At 36.9% G+C, this 27,642-nt stretch overlaps 3 protein-coding genes across 3 annotated transcripts; 1 reads left to right on the top strand and 2 right to left on the bottom strand.

The window, feature by feature from the left end:
* Positions 1–85: 85 nt before the first annotated feature.
* On the bottom strand, positions 86–8,669 carry LOC144445907 (uncharacterized). The gene is made up of 3 exons (XM_078135548.1): positions 4,703–8,669; positions 920–1,116; positions 86–670 (listed from the first exon to the last, which is right to left on the bottom strand). Exons 1-3 carry the CDS (start codon positions 8,667–8,669, stop codon positions 86–88), a joined length of 4,749 nt encoding a protein of 1,582 aa, XP_077991674.1.
* A 5,009-nt stretch (positions 8,670–13,678) lies between these two features.
* Positions 13,679–19,757, bottom strand: LOC144445468 (tektin-B1-like). Its single transcript, XM_078135030.1, has 6 exons — positions 19,713–19,757; positions 18,291–18,743; positions 16,682–16,896; positions 15,778–16,000; positions 15,108–15,331; positions 13,679–14,701 (listed from the first exon to the last, which is right to left on the bottom strand). The coding sequence occupies exons 2-6, from the start codon at positions 18,714–18,716 to the stop codon at positions 14,497–14,499; spliced, it is 1,293 nt and encodes a 430-aa protein (XP_077991156.1). The 5' UTR covers positions 18,717–18,743; positions 19,713–19,757; the 3' UTR covers positions 13,679–14,496.
* A 229-nt stretch (positions 19,758–19,986) lies between these two features.
* LOC144445906 (all-trans retinoic acid-induced differentiation factor-like) lies at positions 19,987–27,240 on the top strand. The gene is made up of 7 exons (XM_078135547.1): positions 19,987–20,082; positions 21,395–21,537; positions 22,276–22,350; positions 23,247–23,318; positions 24,199–24,320; positions 25,592–25,689; positions 26,228–27,240. Exons 1-7 carry the CDS (start codon positions 19,987–19,989, stop codon positions 26,336–26,338), a joined length of 717 nt encoding a protein of 238 aa, XP_077991673.1. The 3' UTR covers positions 26,339–27,240.
* Positions 27,241–27,642: the final 402 nt, after the last annotated feature.

The raw sequence follows: 27,642 nt of genomic DNA, 5'->3' as shown, positions 1-27,642 counted from the left end.
ATATTATTGATTACAAAGATTACTCAGCATTTTTTAGGTTTGGCAATACTAGTACTTTCAAAATTGACAGTAGTATGTCCGAAGACTACGGGTCAGGGGCCTCTTGTATAGTATTCATGCAGTAACGAACCAAAAAGATCAAAACAAACAGGGTTGAAATCATGGGTGTCGTGAACAACGATACAAGTCTTACACTGGGCTTCTGAGGTCGAGGAATTAGCATATATGGTAATGTGCCTCTTGGACGGTTACTGACTTCCGTTGAATCTTTCGTATAACCCAAAAATAGTGCCGATTCACCTTTCTCATACCATCTGTTGACAACTTCTGGTCGTGATTTATACCGTTTCTCAAGTGCAGTTAAAACGTCATGGTATTCCCACCCAGTTGGTTTTATTCCGTACAAGGAAAGCAGTTTTATCGCCAATCGTTTTGGTAGTGCCTTGAAGTTTATCGGGTGAGCTGTAATGTAGTACTCGTCATCTTCACGCATGGGTAGTGATACCATAAGGAAGGCGTGTCTTTCTAGATGAGTACTGGGCTTTGTAAGTTTCACCATCAACAAGGTGGCGATGTCCTCTTCTATATCTGTGCCTAATGTGCCATCTGTCATAACAGAGGTTTCTGTGTGTTGTAGTCGTAGCACGTCGACTACGATCCCTTCATGGATCTGTGACCAAAAAGATGAAATCAGAAAAGAAGCGTTAGTATAAAAGTCTGGTATGTTTTATGTACCACTCATATGTCCAACAACTGATCGTTTGCTAGCTTTTTACGATATAATCGATTTTTAAATTTTTTTATTTTTTTTGGAGGGGGATACAAATATTTATTTATCGATTTTATTTGAAGTAACAGCGAATTTTGACACAATTAACTTCCAAGGCATATGCTTTAATTAAATTTAAAAGTTAAATACCTGAATATATTTGTCTTTCATATCGTTTACATCGCTTTCCAACAATTCTTGTTTAGTCATTACATACGGTTGACCAGTCTCTGTATGTTTATTGTCTGTGTCATCTGGGTAGAATGACGTATACATCAGAGATCCAACTATGATAATGCCACCACCACATAGAAGGTAATAACGCCACATTGCAACTGCAGGTAGATCTAATGTTTACAGAGAATGAAAATATACTCATCATCAGAACATTTGTTATAATAGTGCCTGTGGGTTACATGGGTAAACAAACAAACAAACAAACAAACAAACAAACAAACAAACAAACAAAATAAATAAATATATAAACAAACAAATAAATACATAAATAAATAAATAAATAAATAAATAAATAAATAAATAATAAATAAATAAATAAATAAATAAATAAATAAATAAATAAATAAATAAATAAATAAATAAATAATTAATCTTTATTTATACTAGATACTTCTTTAAGTATATAAACACTTGTCTCCCAAGAAGTCCAGTGAGGGCCATCCCTCATGGGATCAGTGTTAGTGCAGGGGGAAACCGGAGTACCAGAGGAAATTTGACATGCGTTATAATTATATATTCGGTATTTAGTCAAACTGAACGACACTCTTCTTACTTACAGCGTGGTACATTTAATCAAACCCTGAATGGGGTTCCGAACCCCTACCACAGTGGGTCAGTATAAATTTATCATCATTTCAACTTCGCGTACTGTGGCATCAAAGAGTTGCTACAGTGCAGCATTCATATTTCGGCATAACAGTTTCTTAATAATTTATAGTTGACACGCGCATACACGTGCGTATACGCACATGTACATGTACACACATATACGCGCACGCACGCACGCAAGCAGACGTATACTATAGCCGTGTGTGTTCATCACACGCATGACAATATACTATATTATATTATAGCATTACCAATTCCAGTGAATTTTGTGACGTCATCGCTGTACATTATTACTGATAATGTACTCCGTTATTGGGCATCGCGGCCCCGGAACGAGCATAACAATACAAGCTTATGTCCGTAATGAGAGATGAGATTTGTTCAGTTTCTTCATACGACTAGCTATTTTTTCGAATTTTATGTTGTTGCTTATGATTGTCATTTCTACTGTTTAAAAATACAACGCATTCATGAAACAAATTTGTGTTCACAGCAGTTCATTGAAGTGTATATGTACGTGTGTGTACGTGTACGTACGTGAGTCGCTATGATTAGTATTCAGCTTCCGGGCCGAACATGGCAGACGATGTTCAGCGCTGTGTATATTATACGTTGTTTTGCGTTTCTAGGTCTACAAATTCACTGGAATTGGCAAAACTATAAAATAATAACAATAATGTACGCCCTCCCAGTCCATAATGGACTCAAGCAAACTTTGTACTCCATAATGGGCTCGGCTGTCGCCTCGCCCATTATGTCGTTCAAAGTTTGCTTTCGTCCATTATGGGCTGGGAGGGCATACATTATTGTTTAAATAATCTTGGAATGTGAAATATTGTGAATGAAGTCAGAAAATATAAATTTTAGTTGTGGTGAGGGGATGGGGATTGTTTGACGCAAATCTATAAGAATTTAGTTTTTATCCTGCATCAATCTTTTGGCTTCAGTAGTAATATAAATACCGTGGGTTGGTTATGGTGTATTGCGTCTCAGCCTGACATGATCACGTATCTCGGGCAGAGAGTATTGGAAATCAGCCAGGTATGACTCAGAACAATGATTTATTGTGTACGCTAGTCAGGCAGTACACTATTCAACAAGTTGTCTTGGAGTTCCATTTATATATTCAAAAATGCCTATTGCTATACATAAAACTAGTCAGACTTAACATTTATGGACTTTTGATGTGGAATTAAGTGTCTATCGAGTTTACCTTGATCGAAAATAGTCAATGCCCTACCAGTGTCAAATTTGAATTTCTTTAGGCCTACTGAAAGTGAAAGAGAACAATTGATTGTGCATATGTAATTGTCTGCTTAGCCATTGTGCTGTGGTTAATGCATAATATGAGTTGTAGTTTCGCCTTAGTTAGCTAGCAGCAATAACAGTCTTACTGAATTTAGTGCCATTATTACATCATATGACGTTTGGTTTGGGGCTGCTAACTTTTCTGACTCTTCCTCGTCAACAATAGAAATCGTATCAAACAAACCGTATTGTTAAGCTAACAATTAGTAGAGTACCTTAAAAGTAAAAATGACAAACCAAACAATCGAACACAAACCTTGCAGTTCAGCTCCAGATATAGAGGCATACAGCTTGCAATCACATGATAAATTGGCGATGACATCACAACAGTACAGGCACGTCGTTGGTTATTATGTCTTGTGTGCGTGTGTGTGTATGTATTCTACGAGGGCGGGCAAACATTTGCCTCGTCGAATCTCATATAAAGTAATTAAATATCACTCACTATAGTATCGAAACAGTTACAGCCTACCAGCTGTGTATGTGTGTGTGTGAGAGAGAGAGAGAGAGAGAGAGAGAGAGAGAGAGAGAGAGAGAGAGAGAGAGAGAGAGAGAGAGAGAGAGAGAGAGAGAGAGAGAGAGAGAGAGAGAGAGAGAGAGAGAGAGGGGGAGGGAGGGAGGGAGGGAGGGAGAGAGAGAGAGAGAGAGAGAGAGAGAGAGAGAGAGAGAGAGAGAGAGAGAGAGAGAGAGAGAGAGAGAGTGTAGAGGTACCAACTAAATAACTTAGGCGAACACGATCTTTATACTGATGGCATTCCTTTATTAATGAACTCTGCTTACACCACCGTAAGATCTGGTAAATCAATCAAATGGAACTTACATGAGAACTTGAAACATAATACAAACACTACATGACCTAGAAATACACATGGTCAGGTATACGCTGAATGTAATTACAAACTAGTGCTTGGTAAGACTTATAAACACTCGATACTAACAAATCATGAAACAAAATGGTTTCTATCATTATAATAATCAAATATATAAAGGTTATACTACCTCGTGGGCCTTTTAGCTGGCACTCTAGGTAAATATTGATGACAATTGTGTTACTTCATCTTCGTTCGTTACAAAATGTTCTATCTGTTTACATACGCTACTCTTTGTATTACTACACGATGTATGAAAGGAAATATGTACTAAATATCAATCTGATTGTCTCAAAACTACATCTACCACAGACTGACCATAAACAAGGTATGAAATGTTACAATAAAGTCAAAAATCTATGCATACTTTACTATAACCGTGGAACTATGTTTCAGTGCGTAAGAACATCTTTCAATACAAGTTGCGAGATATGGCTTTCAGCGGCACTGATTCTTGGGACCAAAACATACAAGTTAAGCATCGACATCAAAGTATTCTGTAAAATTACTTACTCTAGGACTACAACTACTCTTTATTTGCAATAAAACAGTCTCTAACATCAACAACTAGTCAGATATAAACTTTGTACAGAAACTACTAACAACGTCGATGTTCTTGATAGAGGGCGCTGTTCGTGAAAATACCTTGCTTCGATGATAAGTGCATTAAGTCCGTTACACTCCCATCAAATTACCAATGAATTATGACTGCTTGGAAAAATCATCATGATAAACATATAAATGTAACACTTAATAACTGGAATAAATTCTTAGTAATTTCCAAGATAATATAACACTCCACACTAATAATGCATAACAATTAAGTTTAACAAATGTGGATACAAGACTCAATCTGCCCCCAACAGAAGAATCAACCTTTGAATGGGTCGCTCCAAAATTGACAGTTTACCGTCACGTCTCCCTTTCTTGTCAAGATTCTTGGTGCTAACCTGGATCTTAACCTTTCTCACTAGACCATCTTCACCTTCTGTAGTCTCAGTTACAATAGCTAGTGGCCATTCCATACGAGGGACTTGATCGTCTTTGAGCAAGACAATATCTCCTTTCTTAGTATTTCGCCTTGGCGTATTCCACTTCTGTCTTTGGGTAAGTGTGTTAAGATATTCCTTTCTCCATCTGCCCCAGAACTGCTCGGCTAGGTACTGCACTCTTCGCCATCGTTTTCTGACATACAAGTCCTCCTTTACAAATTTACCTGGAGGGGGAAGAGCTACAGAGGATTTCATGTGGAGCAAATGATTAGGAGTGAGTGGCTCAGGACTCATAGGGTCATTGAGGCTCTCTGTTGTGAGTGGTCGACTATTTACTATGGCCATGACTTCATAGAGGAATGTGCGTAGCGATGCCGAATCAAGTCGGCCTTGAGATTGCTGTAGCATGGATGATAAAACACTTCTGATTGTCTTGATGTGGCGTTCCCATACTCCACCTGCGTGGCTAGCATGTGGAGGATTCATGACAAACTCACATTGGCGCTCTGTTAAGAAGACCTTAATCCTTTCCATATCTAATTCCTTCAGTGCTTCCTTGAATTCATTTTTCGCTCCTACGAAGTTGGTTCCCTGGTCTGAACGTAGACGCTGCACTGGACCTCTGATAGCAATGAAACAACGCAGGCCATTGATGAAACTATCTGTAGACATATCATCCAGGGTTTCAATATGAACAGCTCTTGAACACATACATGTGAACAGTAGTCCATAATTCTTACACTCTTTTCTTCCCACCTTTACTATAAAGGGACCAAAGCAGTCCATACCACAAAATGTAAAGGGTGGTGAAGGTTCCACTCTATCTTCTGGAAGATTAGCCATTTTCTGTTCTTCTACTGGACGACGAAGTCGACGGCATTTGATACACCTGTAGATATGGAGGGCTACAACCTTGATTCCTCCCATAATCCAGTACCCATTAGCTCTTATCTCGTTAAATGTTATTCCTCGACCTTGATGCTGAACTTTGTTGTGAAAGTGAGAAATTAGTAACCTTGTAACATGGCTGTCCTTGGGTAGAATGGCTGGATGTCGCACACTATCAGGAATATCTGCTTTCTTCAATCGACCTCCGACTCTCAGAACACCTTCACTGTCAAGGAATGGGTTCAAATTGTGGATACTGCTACCTTTCTTCACCCTTGCCAACTTGAGTTCTTTGATTTCCTTGGCAAAGGCTTCACCTTGGATACACCTTATAATGTATCTTTCTGCTTCCTGTCTTTCTTGTGGACTGGAAAAGTCTTTACTACCCTTCTTATTCCTTACAAGTCTTCTTATGCGTGCTACCGCACCAACAACCTTAGACCATTCAGAGAAACGGGATATGCGATTCTTCAAGTTGAATGACTCTGTTGATGTGGCAGCCATGAAACTTGTGACGTTTTTCACCTCTGGATCTCCAATGTTCAGCTGATAGTCTGACTCCTCACTTAATGTTAATTCTCTTTCCCACAGAAACTCTGGGCCTCTGAACCAATTTGAGGCTAGTAACTCAGATGCGTAGACACCTCTCGATGCGTGGTCTGCAGGGTTTACCTCTGTTGAAACATAATGCCACTGGCTGGGCTTGGAAACCTGTCTAATTCTCTGGATCCTATTCGCTACGAATATATGGAATCTTCTCGCTTCATTAGCGATGTACCCTAGAACTACCTGGGAGTCTGTCCAGAAATACTCCCTATCCACAGTGAATTCTAACTCTTCTTTCAACATGCTACTCATATTCGAAGAAACCACTGCAGCCGTCAGCTCTAAACGGGGAATGGTAACCACCTTGGTTGGTGCAACTCTAGCCTTCCCAGAAACCAAGGAACAGTGTACTCGATTCTCTCCAACTAGTCTCAGGTATGAGCACTGACCATAACCGCTAGTGCTGGCGTCTGAAAAGTGGTGTAGTTCAACAGCTATAATGTGTCCGAAGTTGGGTGGTTTATAACACCTAGGTATTTGAATCTGTCTCAAATTAGTAAAGTCAGCTTTCCACCTCTCCCACCGGGGACGTAACTTCTCTGGCAGTGGTTCATCCCAATCAATTCCATTTCGACACATTTCTTGCAAGATTCCCTTGCCGATGAGGATAAATGGAGCAAGGAACCCAAGTGGATCATAAATAGATGCAACTGTAGACAGGATGCCACGACGTGTAGGTGGTTGATCCTTGGCCTGTATGTGAAATTTAAATGTGTCTGTTTCTACGCACCACTGGATCCCTAATGCTCGCTCGATGGGAAGGTTGTCATAGCTTAGGTCAACGTCCTTTACTCCGGCTGCTCGTTCACGAGTGGGGATGGTTTCCATTACTTCTCTGCTGTTTGAGATGAACTTGTGGAGATTCAATCCTCCTTTGGCACATACTTTCTGTGCTTCCTTCACTAACGCAGTTGCCTCATTCACAGAATCTGCACTGATGAGACCATCGTCCACATAAAAATTCTTCTTTATAAAGCTTGCTCCCAGTGGAAACTCTATTTCATTTTGGTTGGCAAGATACTTTAAACCATAGTTGGCACATCCAGGGGAGGAAGCAGCCCCAAACAAATGTACCTTCATCCGATATTCTTTGGGTTCAATACTAGTGTCACCATTCTCCCACCATAAGAATCTTAAGTAGTTTCGATCCTCTTCATTCACCAAGAATTGGTGAAACATCCTCTCTATATCACACATCACTGCTATATGATGCTTTCTGAACCTGCATAGCACACCAATCAAACAGTTTATCAAGTCAGGTCCAGTGAGTAGATGACCATTCAGGGATGTCCCAGCAAAGCGTGCCGAACAGTCAAACACTACCCGTATCTTCTCTGGCTTTTGAGGGTGGTAGACACCATGGTGTGGGATATACCACACTCTTCCTTCTTCACCTTGGTCTTCAACTTCCTCTACATCACCCTTCTCTATAACATCATCCATAAATTTCTTGTAATCAGCATAGTACTTTGGCTTAGTTGCAAATTTTCTCCTGAGATGATTCAGCCGGAGAACTGCTGTCCGCTTGTTTTTTGGTAATGTTGGTTTCCCAGACTTGAAGGGAAGAGGCATACTATAGTGACCACTTTCTGTTTGGTGAATACTGGTCTCCAGAATATTGAGAAACTGAAGATCTTCTTGTGATATGACTTTCTCTCCATGGCCTTTCTCTGAAAAGTCAGCTTCCAGCGCACTGATAACATGTTTGGGAGATATGCAAGGGGTCTCCTTCACTGTGATACGATTACAGACGCTAGTGGCATAACTATGTGATCTTGGATCATTGTAGCCAATTATGCTCCATCCCAGATCCGTCTTGATGGCGAATGGTTCATCATTTTTTCCAACTACAGTCTCTCTTGGGGCCAGTGCTTGTGGGCAATTGTAGCCGATGAGCATTCCTACTTCGCAACCCTGAAGGGGAGCAATCTCATGAGCTATTCTCTGAAGATGTGGCCATTTGTTTGCTATGGTTGAGGTTGGGATGTGTGATCTGTTGGCTGGAATGTAGTCTCTGGTATATGCTTGCTGAATCTGTATGCGAGTTGGGGTAGACATTCCTCTAATAAGTAGATTGGAAACAGCACTGCAATCAATCATGGACGATGCTGAAGTCATTGTGGAAAGCTTCAGGCGAACTGGTTGACACTGGATTGACAGAGACTTTGCCGTATCTTCCAGGATGAATGTTGAGTCACTTTGTGTGTCTAATAATGCATATGTGAGCACTTCATTTGATGGAGACTCTGTAGATGACACCCATACTGGAACTATCATGGAGGTACTGTTACTATCTCCCAATTCAACCTTGCAGGACACCACTGATGCTTCTTCTGTATTGCTTTTGGTCAAGTCAGTGGATTCCCTTTGCTTACTCTCATCGTGAAGCATTGTTGGGTGTCTCTTCTTGCACTTTTCGCAAATTAGTTTTCGTCGGCATTCTCTGGAATTATGTCCTCTCTTGAGACAGCTGAAGCATACTCTGTTTTCCTGTACAAACTGTTTTCTCTGCTCCAAAGTCTTACTCTTGAACTCAGGACATGTGTTAATCTGATGATCCGACTTCCTACATAAAAGGCAAGTTTGGGTGTGTATGTATTGGAGTCAGATGTTGTTTTCTCTTTATGTTTGTTAACTTCTGTTGACTCTGTGGCTAAAGTAGTGCCTTTGCTTCGATTGTATCCTCTTCTTCCTCCTGCATCTCTTTCAAAGGTGCCACTTTCCCTTATGGCATGAAGTGATGAAATAGGATTGCATGCAGTGCGTGCTTCTTTGGCTACAAATGTGACAAAGTCCTCAAAGTTTGGATACTTGCTTGTGCTGTCCATCATCTCTGTCACCTTCCGATTCCATCGTGCAGCAGCCCAATCTGGTAACTTTACTAATAACTTCCGATTTTCCTCACAGTCACTCAAAATACCTAGTTCAGGCACGTGTGGTATGGCATCCCTACAGGCCTTGAGGAAATCAGCAAATTCTTGTAGACCGACTGAGTCCTTGGGTCCAATCCTCTGCCACTTGGACAATTTATCCCTGAACGCCCTCTGAATTATGAAAGGATGGCCATAGCGCTCTTCCAAAAGGTTCCATGTTCCTCTATATGAATCCTCAGAATTACTGTAAAAGAAACCCCCAACTGCCCTTAATGCATCCCCTGATAGGTATCGCCTCAAGTAATACATCTTCTCTGCAGCAGTGATACCTTTGTTTTCAATAAGGGTTTTGAAACTTGTTTTCCACTGCACATACTGAAGAGGATCCCCCATGAATACAGATGGCTCTGGCATTGGTAATCTACTCATGGTCAAACTGTCTTGTAGCGCACGAGTGAGAGAAATTGTATCATTTGGAACAGAGGTAGGGTATGTAGTGTGGTGCATTGTGGTCTGTTGACCAGAACTTTCATCATAGACTTTGAGTTTAGCCTTGGCTTTCTCTAACTCTTTCTCTCTTTCCAAACACTCCATCTCTCTTTTCTTCTGCTCCTGTAGACGTTGAAGTTCATCCAATTCAGCTTGCTTTACTTGTTTGGCCTTCAACATTTTCAATTCTGCTTCCTGAGCTGCAAGTTCAGCTGCAGCTTCTGCACGCCTTACAGACGTACTCTCGGATACTTTACATGATGTGGTACTGAAAATAGAAGCATTATCATCATACAACAGCATGTCATGGAGTAGGTCCCCATAGCTTTCATCATCATCACTCTTGCATCTACTCGAAACCACTCGGAGCAGTTGATTGGTGATGGCTGTACATGCATCTGTCTGTCGCAGCATCTCATTGTCTGGAAGACTAACTTCACGCACTGCTTCATAAGCATGGATTACTTCATCTCGAGACTGGTTTAGAGCCTTGAATATGCCATTAAGTGAGTCTTCCGTACAATGACCTTTCAACTTTGCACGTCCAGTTTTGCTTACTGCCTTCCAAGCCTCATACCTTTGAGCAAAGATACTTTTTAGCTGTTTATGTCTTTTAACTTTCTCTGTCTCCAGAAATTCTGCCATTTTCTGTGTGGGTTTGCGAGTTCTGCTACTCCTACGGAGTTTCTGTGTCTCATCCTCATCAGGTTTACTGAGCTCCAAGAACTTCCTTTGGTTTCCTTCCATCATGTCTAGAATTCTCTCCCTTTCAGTCTGATTAACTTCTACATCTAGGGCATCCTGGGAGTCCTCTATTTCTTTCTCTATCTTTGTAATCAGATCTGCTACTTCTTTCGATGCCATTTTACAATGAAAATGTGCTGTGATAAATGGGGTTAGTTGACAAAACAATGACCGGTTAATGTTACACAGGCAAACAACCTATAACATCTATGTGTGAATGCAAATATGTACTTTTACACTGTAACAATAACTGAAGTACATGTATAGAACAAGTTATTACATTTATCAATGAAAAGCACTGGAGAGTATATATTATAACACACGTTTAGCAGAACTTATTTTTAAGTAGAATGTAGTATATATGACAAGACCTAATCTACATAATATTACTGGTCAATATACACTTTAAGGGTATTGCCTTATACTTTGGTCAACTACACTGTTCACATTTTACTTATCTCTATATCTCTATATCTCTGGGTTACTGCTTTCTGTAATGTCTATTTTTAAATTGTTTTTATATCAGCTTGGAATCTTCTTGTCCAATGTTCACTTGTTTTCAGTTGCTTTAGTGTTCAAACTTCTGATACTATCTGGTCAGCTCTCCACTGTTGCACTCTTTAAGTTGTAATATATTTCTCTTGTTATCTTGCTACTCCTGTACATGTATGTGGTTCTTTCCTTCTTTGGATAACTATAATTTGATGTGGATTTCACTTCTATTGTGTTTACTTGGGTACAGAAATCTCACTTCTCTCTAGTCATTCGTAGCTTGTCTCTTGTGGGTTGATATATTACTTCTCTCTTTAGGATATTGTTGTTGGTTTAATGTCTTAGCTCTCTGAGGTTTCTTTACTGGTTTCAGATCTTACTTCTCTCTCTCTATGTTGCCTTGGTTGGCTAGAGATCTTACTGTAGAGGTACCAACTAAATAACTTAGGCGAACACGATCTTTATACTGATGGCATTCCTTTATTAATGAACTCTGCTTACACCACCGTAAGATCTGGTAAATCAATCAAATGGAACTTACATGAGAACTTGAAACATAATACAAACACTACATGACCTAGAAATACACATGGTCAGGTATACGCTGAATGTAATTACAAACTAGTGCTTGGTAAGACTTATAAACACTCGATACTAACAAATCATGAAACAAAATGGTTTCTATCATTATAATAATCAAATATATAAAGGTTATACTACCTCGTGGGCCTTTTAGCTGGCACTCTAGGTAAATATTGATGACAATTGTGTTACTTCATCTTCGTTCGTTACAAAATGTTCTATCTGTTTACATACGCTACTCTTTGTATTACTACACGATGTATGAAAGGAAATATGTACTAAATATCAATCTGATTGTCTCAAAACTACATCTACCACAGACTGACCATAAACAAGGTATGAAATGTTACAATAAAGTCAAAAATCTATGCATACTTTACTATAACCGTGGAACTATGTTTCAGTGCGTAAGAACATCTTTCAATACAAGTTGCGAGATATGGCTTTCAGCGGCACTGATTCATGGGACCAAAACATACAAGTTAAGCATCGACATCAAAGTATTCTGTAAAATTACTTACTCTAGGACTACAACTACTCTTTATTTGCAATAAAACAGTCTCTAACATCAACAACTAGTCAGATATAAACTTTGTACAGAAACTACTAACAACGTCGATGTTCTTGATAGAGGGCGCTGTTCGTGAAAATACCTTGCTTCGATGATAAGTGCATTAAGTCCGTTACAGAGAGAGATATTCAGGGATAGATCACAGCCACCTTTGATTGTTTTTTCATCTCTCTTTACACCTTTTCATTGCTCTAGAGACCCCTCCACTGTCTATGCTCTAACAGATATACGTAGTATTACATGTAACATCCAGGAAACACATCTTCTTTGGAATTTGAGCTTGGCTGTCAAAAATGGCTTGCGCCCCCAACGTGTGCAAGGAAATACTTTTGTTTTGTAATCAATGCACGCTCCTGACATATTGGAGAAGGTTGCTAGTATCTTCATGATCACTATCAGAAGCCACAAAGTGGATTTTGTATTTTGGAAAATCAATGCAAAGATCCTTCAAGTAATGTGAACACTTATTTTAAATGTGTTTTAATCATTTTGATCTCTGACATCATATTTTGCAACAGGAGACACAAACCTTTTGTTTATGACAAATAAACAAACACACAAACAAACAAACAAACAAACAAACAAACAAACAAAAATGCAAAGAGATTAAAGAAGAAAAATATATCAACACAATATATATGAATATTTATTAACAGCAGCAAAGTTAGGTCCTGCAACAAAACAACATTCTCATTCAGAAGTTTCAAGAGGAGACACACTACAGGAAATAAAGGCATTTTCTTCACAAAAATTGTCCTAGCAGTGGTACAGTGTCTGGTGACTCCCATGAGGCATGGCTGAACAGTGAATGAATGTGAAATAAGCTTCAATTTTGGACAAATTTATTTGATGTGGAATTGTTAAATTATCTCTGCATAAGTCTCCAGAATCCCAAGTTTATGAGAATGACTATTTGCTGGAGTGGTGGTGTTCCCCTTTAAATTTGAGTGCATGTATTAACAGACACAGTCTGAATGACATGCACTGATACTACACACAGCTGGATAGACAATTAACTATAGCTGGTGTATTATGGAACTATAACTTTCTCTTGTACTTGTAACTGTGACACAAACACTGACCATCCAATCCTTTCCCTGACATGGATAGATACAATCTGATGTAAGGAACTTGGCATGATTTCTTTTATTTACCTCCTACTTTTATTGTAATTTGTTCTTTTTTTGTTGTTCTGGGAGTACCTGATACCTACATCTGACATAATACCATTGGTGTTCTTTGAGAAAATGAGAGTGCTGAGTGAATTTACTCAATGAACTAAAACATGTAATGCACCGAAACATGTGGGTACAGTACTTCAGAATGCTCTGTTCGAAAAGAGCTCCAGCACAGAGTGCAGATAACAGTGTTACCGTTATTGTTTGGTGGTTCGGTTTGTTTAATTTCGAATGCCGAGTGTTATATTGTAAGACGGATTCTGGTTGGCTACTTGTAAGCACAAGATTTGGTACGAGAACTCCTATGGTATTATGTCAGATTGGGTACAAGGCACTTACAGAACAAAAAGAACAAATGACAGTAAAAGTTGGAGGTAAATAAAGAAATCGTGTTGAGTTCCCTACACCATGAAGATTTTAATCAGATTAGGGTAGCAGATACAGAAGATCGGACAACAAATAATTTCACACTTCAAAACGATTTATTTAAAATAACGAAAAACATACTTTATACACAGTGCATATTTTCTCTTCATATATGGAAAATGAAATTTAAAAGTCAAATGAAATAAATGCAGAGCAAGTTGAGTAAATTATTGTCTCATACACAATATATATATGTGATTATAGCAAGTCTAAAATTTACTAAGCTGGCGTCTACGAGTGTAGTCAATTTCATACTATGTAAATATCCTGATCGGGTATACAATACACACTACATTCTTTACCAAAGAAAGTAAAACTGATGCAAAAGAAAACAAAACACTTCGCTTAAAAAAAAGTTGGGTAGTTTGCAGTTTAGTTTCTAAGCTTTGACGACGACTTCACTTTTGGTTTCCATCACCTTGCAAGATATAGAGAAACAAATAGTTGCAAAGTAATTCGCAAATCCATTGACAGTCTATAACTTGAGTTTTGAGATCAAACTTTGAGCAATTCATATATACATAGATGGTAGTGTGTCAAAGGTCATAGATACTGGTCAAAGGTCATCTTTAACAGCTAATTAGCATATAGTACTCCCTCTCAATATTCTGCAGCAAATGCTAAAAATCACACAGTGTTAGACGCAATACTGCCTTTATTGATGGGGATCAGAAGAAACAAAATACAGGACGGATTCAGAATTGTACTCCCTCGTTCAGTACAAAGTAACGTAGCCCACCCACTCACACGATACATCCATGGTCGGTCAATGATCTATCGCCAGATCATTTTAACCCTCCCCAACCCCCATAAAAACAGATCAGTTCAGAAATGTTCATATTTTTTTTGGAATATAGAATTATCTATGCTACGAGTTTCTGCTTCGCTGAGTATAACTCTCTATCTGTTTTGAATGTTGCTAGGTTCTGGTTGGTTTGTGTGACTGGTCCAGTTGACAGTTTGTCGCGTACTGCCATACACTTCTTGTCAAGGTCCAGTGAGTTCTTCTTGGTTGCCAAATCTTCATTTATACGATAAAGCTGTTTCTCAAGGGCATCACGAGCATTACTGCAAAAATAAGGAAAAACATGGGGTTAGTGACCTTTATTAAAGATCACTATTTAATCTCAATAAATTGAGGGTAAATAGAAACTAGAAATTGTGTGCATCAGTTGGGGGTCAGTAGCACACCAAACTGACTCAGAGGGCACCCTGTAGACAGGGTGAAAATTCAGCTAATTAGACAGAAGAAAGTGTCCGGTAAATATTTAGTGTAATTTTGGATGGAAAAATATCAACAAAACATAGTGAAAAGTTGGACGTACTGGGCTTTCCTTAGACTGTAAGATTTGTTGCTCAGCCTTCATTACCCATGAAAGGGGGTTTCCTGATGTGTGACTGTGAGGGCGCCCCATGAATTACAGAAAGGGCATTCATGAATATTTTAATTCAGAAAAACATATCTTATACTTACTGTGCCTCCTGAAGTTTGTCTTTGAGTTCCTTGATACTGTTCTGAATTTCTTGTACTTCACCACACAGACCATACTGGGCATTATCTCTGCATAACTCAACATTTGGACGATAAGTACGGTTTTCTAGACGGGTCATTGCTAGTTTCAGTGGGTTATCTTTAGCCTTGATAGCAGCATTCAAATTACGGATGTCATTCTCCATCTCAGCTATTTCTTCTTCAGTCTGAAACGATAGTAGAATTGGGTAAGAACGACATAATAATTTCTTACAAAATGTTTTACAAAATTGTCACCTCTCGGAGAAAAAACGATGTGATTTATTTACCAAATATAAAGATGAAATTACCAAATTTGTACGACAAAACATAAAAGAATGACTGAAATACATTAAATTGAGTATTTTCACTATATGTTGATAAGTTTCTTTATGACAATATACAAAGTTAGAAAACATCACAAAATAAAATGCTTACTGATTCTATGTACAAACCTGACATTTTTTCAAAATACATAATTTGCCAAATACAAAAAACCCAGTGACAAACTTTCCATCCTTTTTACATTTAACAAGTCAAATTCCACATCTTACCTAAATGCCTGCAAGCAGACTATATCATAAAAAATGTTTTTGAGATTATTGTTTTTGGTCGTCATCTCAGTCATACTTACATTTTTCTTCTGCCATTCATCTTCATCTTTAGCCTTCTCCATGTCATGTATCCTCTTTCTGTAGGCGTAATCAAGTGCTTGTTTTTGGGCATCAAGATCATTGTTAGTCTTGGCAATGGTTGCCTTGCTGGCTTCGCGGAGTCTCTGAGAAGCCTTCATCTCGGCAACAGCACGGTCTCTGTTGTAACGACTGTAATCTTCCCATGTCTGAGGTGTGGTACTCCTATACACAGAACCAGATTAGACAAAGAATTTAGAAATTGTTAGTTTTGCAAGATGTATCTGTAGTATACAGTGAATCTATTCTATTGTGTGTATGCATGAAGCACATGAGAATAACATTACCCAGAAATATAGAAAATTGTGTTATCGAATTTCCAGTTATTGATATTTCTATGAGCTTCACACATGTACAGAACTTTCATCTAATGATATTTCTATGGGTTTCATGTGTATTCAACAATATTCACAGTTGGTGACAATAACAAATGAATGACAATTTTTCAAATTCAAAGTTCCATATTTTTTTGCAAGATTTTATTTTTGCATCTCAGTTATCAACAGAGTGGTATACAAATGAAGTAGGTCTATGGTCTTGAAATATATATCAGTGCTGTTAAACACTTGCTTATATCAATCGATCAATCAATCAATTAGTCAATCAATCAATCAAGCTGTTAAAGTCTTCTTTTCCCTGTCCTGTATAATAATATTGCATCTTTTTATGTTTCTTGTTTTTTTTTTTTGTTTTTTTTTTGAAAATTACAATCTACAGCAACGCAAGTTAGTTCTATTTATTCAATACATGAACTTCAATAAAATATTACCAATTAAAGAAGCAAACTTTTTTTTACATTAATCTGGAGAATTAGTAAAAAAAAAAAGGTTTCTAAGTTATCCTTACCCCTTTGGTGTACGTGTTGGATCAGGTTGGAAACAGATATCAGGAGAGTCTTGAGTCAAATCACGGCAGTACGTATCAATTCCCTTAGCTTCGGATTTATCTCGGAGATCAGCTGCTAGTTGTTGGCGGGCCTCCTGAAGCAAACATAACTGCTCAAAACATTCTGAAACTTTCTGTTGTAAAGCATCCTTAGCACCTTCAATAACTTCAACTTCCTGTTATACGGAAACAAATGAGAACAGGATAAGTTAGAAATATTGGTAACTATGTAGAGTAATTATTTCTGTGATAGAATTTAAATGAGAAACTGTCATTACTTAAAGGCACAGTCAGATTAGGATTTAGGATTAAAATCAAGAAAAAAGTTAGTCCAGAACAAAATAAATGATACGACAGTAGAATATAGTTACTTTGGAACGGTAAAGTGCAAACGAATGCAATGCTTTGATCCGTCTACTACAGATCTTGATCATGAAATGATTTAGTTATTCAGCATTGTTGTCTCTCTCTCTGGACGCATTCGTTTCCAATTTACCATTCCAAAGTAACTATATTGTACTGTCCTATTGATTCTTGGAACCATCAACAATATATTCTCCAAAAGAAATTATCCTAATAGCTCAACTGATAAACTAACACTAATAAATGCAAAAACCTGAGTCTGGTTGAGATTGAATGAATGAATCTCTTTAATATTTCTTCACCATAAGACCTGTCACGCTATTTTTTTGACCACACAGCACAGAACTCCTCCGGATTCAGAAATGCACATTGCAATTACTTGATTTACCATGCTGAATTATAGATGTTGGAGGGAGAGACTCTCTCCAATGTCTATGGTTGAATTTAGAATGTACAGGTATCATGTACATTCAAATGAGGGTGGGAAGGAGGAGGGGGGGGGGCAATGTCTTTTCTTTACACCTATCAGTAATAATGAGGGCATGAAATGAAGAATTTGTTTGGTTTCCAACAACAAATTAACAAACTCATTATTTTTATAAATTGGAAAATGGTGAAATATTGATTTAGGATAATGTAAATTGTAATAGATAATTTGACAGCAAATACACAAATGATGTCAGGTATACAAAGCAAATTTCTAACACCAAGAAGATGAAATGAGCTTGGCTGTTTGAAGATATATATTCAATACCTAAAGTTGACTACATTTTATATGATAACCATAGTTCTGTCCCTTCCAAGATCTATGGATAAACTGACTATTCAGAGTTGGTTTAGAAAATGGCTAAGCTTAGCCTGGGATCTGATCCAATGTTTTGTATTAGTGTTATCTTATCAGTGGAGCTTTAGGGATTATAATAGGAATAAGGATCATTCTTGTGTTCCAGACTCAACTTTTTCAAGAGATCTGCCAGATGAGATTTTAATACTACATCAAATTGTGCCTAATCCTGTCAGAGCCATAACCTTTTAACAGTACTTGATCTGAAGAGGGTTTCAAAAGGAACTAAACAACAAACAAACATTTCTATCATGTATTGACACTTTTTGTTTGTGTCATCTTTTCACTTGGATTAACCCTTCAGACAAATAGAGCTTAAGAAAGTAAAAAGTACAATATCTGTACTGCAATGTTGTTAGTTACCTTATGAAGTTCATGGTCAACATCATCATCAACTACATCAATTGACTTTCTACCATCTCTAAGTGTAAGACATTCAATGGCCACATCTAAAGGCACGGCCTTAGCTTCCAAGGCACGCTCTGCATCATCTTTCTCGTCTTGTAACCTAGCAATTTCCTCATCAGTGTCTGCTAGTGTCTTCTCCAAAATTTGCCTCCACTGCTCAATATCATCAATTCTGTTAGACAAACGAGTGGTGTTGTCGTGTGTTCCCCACCATGTTTTGTTGTCGGTTACATTTCTCAACTGACGTCCCTCCTGGCGGATGCGGTGGGATGAATCGCGCTGACGTTCAGAGTTGGTGGCTAGGACGTAGTTTGATGTATGCCAGTCGGATGGGGCAAAGTGAGTAGCACTTTTGTAGTTGATGTCGGTTTTTGTAGTCATTTTTGATGATTTAGAAATTGCTTACAACTGTGAAGCAAAACAAAAGAATCTAAGATTAGTTTGACTGCGATGAAAAAATGGAAAACATAAATACACCAGGCCATGACAACTAGCTCGTGGCATAGATATTTCTGAATTCATATAAAATGATGTGCTAGCTACATTACATGAAATCTGCTGAAAAGTTAGCATAATGATAAAATATCCCTAATTTTTAAATTATTGAAGTTACCAGTATTAAATGACCAGAATTGGCACACATGTCAAATATTGTCGTGATCATAATATTATTGTTGTGATTAGATGTTATCTGTTATTTTGAAATCAGTTGCAATATATTAAACCTGAGGCTGAGCTAAATTAGTAAATACAAAATAGTTCACTTTAAAATCATAAAGTTATTCAATATGTCAATATAAAACATCTTTATATTTCTCGCTAGATTCAATTCCTCTTCAATTTAAATTCTTTATTTGCCAGGATAATCATTTTCGAATCGAGTTTTATGGTCTACAACAAACACTGTCCTGATCATCGATAGCGAGCGATACAGCTCTACTGATTACAAGTGGAAAATGTGGAAGACAAAATGGCGATGCTTTTCACGGAGGTCAGTGGTGTCATTTACCCCCCGGTTAAATATTCCGTTTGGATTTTGCAGACAGATCGACACATTGACAATGCTTGAACACGTATTTACAAGATTTTGCAACATTATGGCTAAATTACGCCCTTACTCAGCCTTAAAAGAGAGAAGTGCTTATCGGTGACAACGTACATGTCAACACTACCCGGTGATGTGATACACCCAACAACTTCAACATGCTATAATTTTCTAACCATAAAATGTGCCAAATTTATACTAAAAATCGCGGTAGATTTCACATCTCCAATGTCATTGTCATCCCAATGACATGTTTTAGGTAAACGTTAGGTCAAAATCTCGGATTAGTGGCTAAAAAAACATAAATATTACAAAAACATTCACTCACATACCTGTCTGTTCGAAGGGTCTGAATGTATGAACTGTTTGCTTCGGCAGCTTGGTTGATAAACTAGGCGTTGCTATGTATGAAATGAATCCAAGTAGTGTTTTGTAATACTAGCTCTCATTGGCACTTGGTGAGCTATAGAAACTTCAATAGCCAACGAGCACACGCGGTTCATAGATAACATTCCAACCTCATTTGTTTATTTCCATAGATACCAATCGGAAAAGCACTGAATATATTATGTAAATTACAACCAGCTCATGAATATTCATTTCAAAATGGCGCTCCTCTTGAAGCTTTTCAGGCCACATCGTAAAACTTTCAAAATAATATTGTTTTTCATCACATTTATCATATTTAGCACGACGTCAGAGGTAAGGCAGTTAATTTTGTTGCAATATGTATCAGTGTTGTAGGAAATTGTTGCAAGGATTTGTTAAGAACCGAACATGTTCTTTTTACTTCCGGTTCGATCGGAATCACATGTGATATGCTAGACGCTGTAATTAGCTGCTTTCGATGCGATTGTCTCTCACGTCTAGTCTCAACTCAGTCGCTATGATTTCACAAAGAATATTGGAAACACTGATTAAAGTTTATTTCAGAAATGTTAGACGGATATTTGTACTGATAACCCCTAGTTTTTTTTTTCGTTTTTTTTTATTTGAATATGGGAAATAATATTTAAAATGTACAATATAGAATTACTGGTCACCAGAGTAAGCTTTCTTTAGGATATAAAACAGACTCACTGATGCTTTTCCTTCAGGTGAATTCATGAACACAAACTAGGTTTATATATTTTTGTTGTAATATTGCTGCACATTTACAAGATACTTGCAGTATTCAACTCACTGAAACACACACGACCATCACTTCCAATTAACTGAGGGTATTAAAGGTATATTAGCTGCAACGGGGACTATTTTTTGTGACTATTTTTGTTCTTGTTTTCAATATAATTTTACTTTTACACATGCTAAAGCATGTACAATGACCTCGTGTTCAAAGCCAAACAACCTTCCATAAATGTATAAAATGATAATTAAGAATCACTTATACATGATCCAATGACATAATTTATTATGTACATTATGTACATTGTATAAAAATGTGAAGGAAATTCCTCCTATGTACTCAGCTGTTCTAACAATGCTAGAAGGCGATTGTATAATGATATAGAAGACTGTATACCCTCTAATGATAGCCAAATACACATGTATTGTTGTTTTGAGTCAAAATGATAAAAACTGGGATTTCTTGTGAGTCACCACATAGTAAGAGATAGGGAAACACTGTTCTCCTATGTCTTACTATGTGGTGACTCGTAAGACTGAACACCAAATTTTGGTGCGTCACTAGAAATTGTGTATGTCAGTGGCGTGTCAAATTGGCTTAGAGGGCACACTCATGGTCACCACATAGTAAGAGATAGGGGAACACCAAATTTTGGTGCATCACTAGAGATTGCTTGCGTCAGGGGTGCATCAGATTGGCATAGAGGGCGCACTCTAAGACATACATTGCTAGATTTGATTTTGTGTAACTTCATTTGAGTATAAAGCTTATAAACTCAGCTTGTGCTAAAATGACATCTTTGCTGGGGACATTTCATACAACAACACATCATTATAATTTATATGCATTTCTGATGTAAAAAACAAATTATTGATCATTTTATTCCAGGCTTATTATTGTCACTTGTCAAGCTGCCAAGGTCCAATCACAAATAGTAGTGTCGTTTATAATTTCTGCCAAACACTGAATAATTCCAGAATAGATGGAAGGTGTTGTATTCAAAACATTGGACAAGAAAACGTTACAGTGGGGTAAGTTAACTAATTTGTGTTGGTTATATAATGGGTGTAGTACCATAGGAATTATGATTTTGAAATTTTGTGATTGAATAACACAACATTATGTTGCTAGAAGAAAATAGATTGTTGACGTAGTCGTAACAGTTTGTTTTCACTTTATTTGTATAAGTTTCATGTGACATAACGTTATCACCAGAATTTTGATGATACAATCATTGCAGGCATTATTTAGAGATGCCAGTGATGAGAATGTTGTTTTATCAGTAGTGGACGATTAAAACTGGCTTTGTAGGTGCCGAAAAGTCTTCTCCTTATCACACTACCAAACTGACAGACACTGACATACAAAACAACATTGGGTGCCTCTGATGTAGATTTAATGTGGCCATGCATTTATCTGTTTGTTTATGTCTGTGAAAGTTAGTCATATTTATACGACAACATGCCTACTTTTACTGACTAACAAAGTGATGAAAGCTTTACCTGAACCTACATAAAAGGCAACCACTGTTTTTTTTTATCATTTTGATAGTGTGATAGAAGTGTGATGAAGACTTTCATGTGAATTTGTCACTTTTAAAGCCAGTTTTAACAGCCAACCACTGATAAAACAACGTGCTGATTACAGGCATCTCTAAATAACACCTGCAATAGTTGTATTATCCCAAGTATTAGGGTGATCCCAGATGTGGACATCAGACATTTTGATTTACATTCACTGAGACTGACAGATTCTCCATTTCATTGCAGCATTGACCTTCAAGATTGCAACATAACTCATTTAGAAGATGCAATGTTTGAAAACGTTACAGACATACAAAAATTGTAAGTCAAGTTTTGAGAATTTTGACATGAGTTTCAGTAAATTTCATTTCCCATTTAAAGGACAATAAATGTTTGGTTTATTATATATCAGCTACATTTCTTAATTTTATGCTTCAGGAACCCAGATGAAGCAAAGTTTTTTTCACTAATCATGCATCATATAACCTAATATAGAATTTTGAAAAATTATGAAAAATTTGTAAGGGTTCAAGAGAGACAAATCTTGTAACTATGATGTACAGTTAGTTCCTTAGACAGATATGCCAATTTTCAAAAAACTGTGGCTGGAAAGGTTCATTTTTAGAGAAGTCACATGCTGTAGTTTTGGTAAAAATGACTTTTCTCTGTTCCCTAAGCATAATGAATACAGCTAAGATGACACCAGCATTATCGTTGTTTTGTTAAAGTGTATTTGTATAGGCAGTCTCCTTACAACTCATCATGTGACTGCATTCCCATTTCCTGATATCCAACATACACTAATTGAGTTCCAATGAGCATGCATAGTTGTTTTTATATTATATTTTTTTACCTTACCATTTACATTGGATGACATGTCATTTATTTGTATCAGACCATGTCACTTTTCTTTACCCTTGGAAAGTGAGACATAATAATGGTATATAGTGCTGAATAATCTTATCAATTGAGTTTATCTTTACAATCACAGTTGTGTGTATTCCTTAGACGCTGGTGAATTGCATTTCATTGTAGATGTAAAACTGTAAAGATTGTCAAGTTATCCACCCCCATGTTCGTCTGTCATTGCTTATTGAAGTAGAATCAACCTGGAGGAAAACAATAGGATTCATGAATACTACCAGTGGGGGCGCTCTTCACCTCAGCACTGCTAATTGTTGATCAATAACTGCAACTTTGTTTCTCATATTTGACAGAGTACTAGTAGAAAATCCACTCACAGAATGTCCCACACCAAGTTTCCAAGGACTGACATTGTTAAATTACTTGTGAGTATAAACAGTTTGAAGACACAGAGTTACAATGTTGATATGGTATTTTTACTACATTGATGTGAGACTTTCACTACAAATTCACAAAACCTAATGTTTGAATTCCACATTCATGAATTATTACTATTTTATCCTTGGAGCCATATTAGTGAGATAGGATCATTCATTTGTTCATTATCAACTTTGTCTATAGCTCTGCCTGGCAACAATTTTTCTCACCCAGTTTTATTTCGAATCTGACATTTTGCCTTTAAAGCGGCTTAGCTGCAACTGTAACACATTTTTTAAATCTGTTTTGTTAGATATGATTTTATTATAATATTGTACACCCTAAAATGTATTGAATCACTTGTGAGTAAACCTATTTGTGTAGCTGGATACAGTATAGTACAATAAATCATAGACCCTCCACCCACGTTGGTGGAGGGTCTATGAATAAATCCAATCAAATTTATTTTGGGGTTAGCGCCCCCAATGCAATTGTGATTTCAATCTGTTACTGTACAAACTACAGATAAAACTGACATCTTATTAACATGTACAATGCCTAATTGTTGGTATTTTAATAATTTCCAATAAATAAATTGTTGGTTGTGATGTCTAAGAAATAATACTCAAGTTTTAGGTAGTGCAGCAGAATTTGATCGATCGAATAGTTTGACCGTATCTCAGATGTCACAATTTTAGATATTTTTCTCAAAAATTTTCATTTTATTTGTATTACCACAGTACAGCTGCTGTGCCAGCATTGTTTACAGTTACAGAACACACAAAAAGAAAGAACTGTAACTTACCTTGAGAGTTTTTGCATTTAGTGACAAAATATCTTACAATTTCAATGTTTGATTTTTGTTTTGTTTGTTTTGCTTTGTTTCAGAGTTCTTCCACCAACATGTCACTGTCCTGGTGAGGAGTATGAGGCATGGGAGAAACATGAGAATCATACAAATTTTACACTCTGTCAAAATCAAATTGATATCTGTAATACCACATTCAAAGGTAACTGAACAGGTGCTGTTGTAAACGTTGTCTTGCTCACAAAGTTGGAGAAACAAGTTATCAGTAAAACTAGTCAGATTTTCCATCTTCTTTAAAGGGGCACAAGCTGAGTTTATAAACTTTTTACTCTCAAATGAAAATATTTACATAAAACCTTAATTAAACTATTCTAGTACAATGTTAATGTCACTGCATGCCTTCTATAACATTACAATTGTCTTCTGGGCATTGTTAGAACAGTTGATTGCCTAGTTTGGATTCCTTGACATTTTTTCGATACGTGTAAAAACTTACGTGATCAGATTGTTTGTACATGTTATATCTTAATACCAGGTTTGAGTTCAGTCAGTTGCAAGTGATAGATACATATGCTTCAGTTGAATACTATGAGTGACTTTTAAATATGCAGTGTAAATGTCGCTCAAAATCGCATAAACTCAGCTTGTGCCCCTTTAATGACAGAAAAAAAGTTGGGCAGGTGTTATATTCAAGAGCTGTGTTGTAGGAGTAACAGAAAGACATAATTATGTCACTGAATGTTTCTTCAAAAAACAACACTAAATTTAGAAACATGCAGATTAGATAGTGTAGTATTTGTAATTTCAGCTTGGGAAGTATAACAAGGGCTGAAGAACACTGGTCCAGTGTCAGTGTTGTGTACTGTCGCTTTATTTCTTGTAACCCCAATAACATTAGGGAGACAAGTAAAATTAGGGATGTTGGAGTATGGGCTACATAGACATTGATACAATGATTGATGTAATAATGCAATACAAAATTATCTGGAAACATAACCACTTGAAAAAACTAATCTACCATTTATACCAGTGAGGGCGCTCTTCAGTTCTAAGCAAAGTATCAATCGCTACATGATTTGTTAATACATCAGGAATGAAACTTTCATGATAAAATGAAAGAAAATTTTTGACAATGTTTCATAAATAGGGATTTTTCCTAAGATCTCAGACTAAAATAAACATAATATTTACAAAAGTTTTGAAAAATAGTAATTTTTGTGATAGTAATTTTGTTGGGAAAGTTTTTAGTACTGCATACGTGGCTTAGAAAATACTGAAAATTTGTAAATGACTTAGAGAACACCTTTTCATCAATCGGTATGTACCTTTAGATTTCTGAACAGTCTGAGGGTGGATGTATTTGCTTCTAAATACTAAAGTTTAACTTTTGTTCCAAATACAAACTTTTGAATTGTTACCTGAAATATTTGACTACACTTTCATTTGGTGATCTGTACTCTTTTATTCCATTAGATCAATGTCATGCCAATTCATACTGTATGTTAGATGGACCAGGTCTGACACTGTGTCTGTGTTCTGAAGATTACCATGGTTACAAATGTTTACATAAGGTATGTCACAAACTGAATATGTTAACACATGCATAGTAATGTATGAACACCAAACTTGTTTTACCTGCAGAAAGTCAGCTTTCAGCTTACTGTGATAGACACAAATGTGTTAGATTACACAAGTGGGTAGTCTAGTTCCTGACAGGGACCGTATTCCGTACTACAATGTACTTCATCACTATCCCAGTCTATCTGGACTATCCGGACTTTATGAGGGACTGTGTTATTGGTTAAAATCTTGTGATTAATTAACAAAGACATGATGTTAATGACTGTGTGGGTGGCTGTGGATGAATTTTAAATTGCATCTCATGCATCTCAGGACTTCTAGAGTAACGACTTCGACTATACTGTGAGTGGAGGTGTAAATGGTAACGATACTGTATAGGAACTAGACTACAATCTGAGTGACCTAAAAGCTGTCTTGTCACCATCGTAATAAACTTTCAAATTTCATGTTATGGGTGAAAATTTATTTTGGTGGTTGGGACTCTTTATTCTGACACAAGGCAGACTAAATATTTTTTATGTTTTTTAGGGATCATTTCCATATGCGGAATATTTTGGAATTTTGGGGATAGTGACAGTTATTCTGTCTCTGTGTTTGTGGGTGACTCAACGACGAATGGTTCTTAAGAAAAACAACTGATTTGGGGATGGTCCTTCATTTCCACATTACTAAGGAGTCTTATGGTGATGTTATCAATATGACTGAGGAGTCTGATGTCAACAAACAAACAAACAAGCATTGTATGTGTATGTGTATTTGTACTTATGTCAATGCAACTAAGGGGTCTTGCATGGTACTATCAACGTAACTAAGGAGTCACAATGGATTACAACACAACACAACAAAGGAATTGCAGAAGATATTTTAAAAATTATCAAGATTTCACAAGATTTTATCTGTAATTCTGAGGAATCTTTCATGATATTTCCAACATGGAAAAATAGCCTTACAGGACAGTATTAATACTCAAGTAATTGAGCTGTCGGTTTACCAAGATTGACACAAACTAAATCTACTGTTTTTCAATGTGGTAGATTACACAAGTGTGGGGGGTAGCAGTTCCATCTGTCATGTGATTCTAATCACCCTGTGATCAACACAATGTAAACATAGGAAGTACTAAAACAGCACTGCCAGTTCATGGAACTCTCAACTAGTTTTCAGAGACGCCTCCCTACTGAGACTATGATTAAACAAACATCCATTCAGTAGCTTATCACTGTTGTATTAACATGTAGTGACAATAGCTTTAGTTTGTGTCTATCTTAGTAAACTGGAGGCTCAATTACCAGAATAATAAGTGAGGACTGTTTTAATGGAATTTGTCACTCATGATAAGTCTCATTCGAACATATTAACATCAATGGGGAGTCTTTTATGATATTGTCATCAGAGACGTGGGGTGATTTTATTGTTTAAACTGAGGAGTCATTTACACTTCAAAAAAGTCCTTTGTGACAATTTCACTTTAAAAAGTAGAAATTTGGATCATGGTTACTGACTTGGTTAACAAGGCCTGTTTATGGTTCTTGATTTCAGAGGTTTGTAGTGGAATATTATGGGATGGCGTGGGGTGGGATTGGGGGTGGATGGGATTTATACTTCCTGATGTGATTGGAGAGCTCCCAATAATTCTTTTAATGTCTCTGGGGTAGGAGGTTAATATACCTGAGTATCCCATGTGTATGTTACCATGGTTACCAACTAAAATTATGGTACAAGGTATGGAAATCTATGCAGTTTCACAATAACTACCCCCACCTAGTTTTTTTATACTGGTTTTAAAAAACAAAACAATTAAAAAGTACTACGTGGGAGGCTGGATTAAGCTTTTGTATAAAACAAAACAGAAAGGTATCACTTTTGATGTGATTTCTAATCACATCAATTTACGAGTACATAATGTTAAAGTGATCATGAAAAAAAAAATAACCAACAAAACC

Source organism: Glandiceps talaboti, chromosome 14, assembly GCF_964340395.1.
Source record: "Glandiceps talaboti chromosome 14, keGlaTala1.1, whole genome shotgun sequence".
In the NCBI taxonomy this organism is placed as follows: Eukaryota; Metazoa; Hemichordata; class Enteropneusta; family Spengelidae; genus Glandiceps; species Glandiceps talaboti.
This window is presented reverse-complemented; position numbering and strand designations above follow the sequence as displayed.

Bases quoted from the DNA above. Each gene is read 5' to 3' on its own strand.
- LOC144445907 (XM_078135548.1), bottom strand. From the start codon at position 8,669: ATGCTTCACGATGAGAGTAAGCAAAGGGAATCCACTGACTTGACCAAA. The intron at 1,117-4,702 runs GTAAACTGTCAA...TGTAAACATTAG, and splicing joins CAAGAAAGGGAGACGTGACG to ATCTACCTGCAGTTGCAATG. The intron at 671-919 runs GTATTTAACTTT...TTTTGGTCACAG, and splicing joins TGAAAGACAAATATATTCAG to ATCCATGAAGGGATCGTAGT.
- LOC144445468 (XM_078135030.1), bottom strand. From the start codon at position 18,716: ATGACTACAAAAACCGACATCAACTACAAAAGTGCTACTCACTTTGCC. The intron at 16,001-16,681 runs GTAAGGATAACT...TTCTGTGTATAG, and splicing joins CCAACACGTACACCAAAGGG to GAGTACCACACCTCAGACAT. The intron at 14,702-15,107 runs GTAAGTATAAGA...TTATTTTTGCAG, and splicing joins GACAAACTTCAGGAGGCACA to TAATGCTCGTGATGCCCTTG.
- LOC144445906 (XM_078135547.1), top strand. From the start codon at position 19,987: ATGGCGCTCCTCTTGAAGCTTTTCAGGCCACATCGTAAAACTTTCAAA. The intron at 22,351-23,246 runs GTAAGTCAAGTT...CATATTTGACAG, and splicing joins GTTACAGACATACAAAAATT to AGTACTAGTAGAAAATCCAC. The intron at 24,321-25,591 runs GTAACTGAACAG...TTATTCCATTAG, and splicing joins CTGTAATACCACATTCAAAG to ATCAATGTCATGCCAATTCA.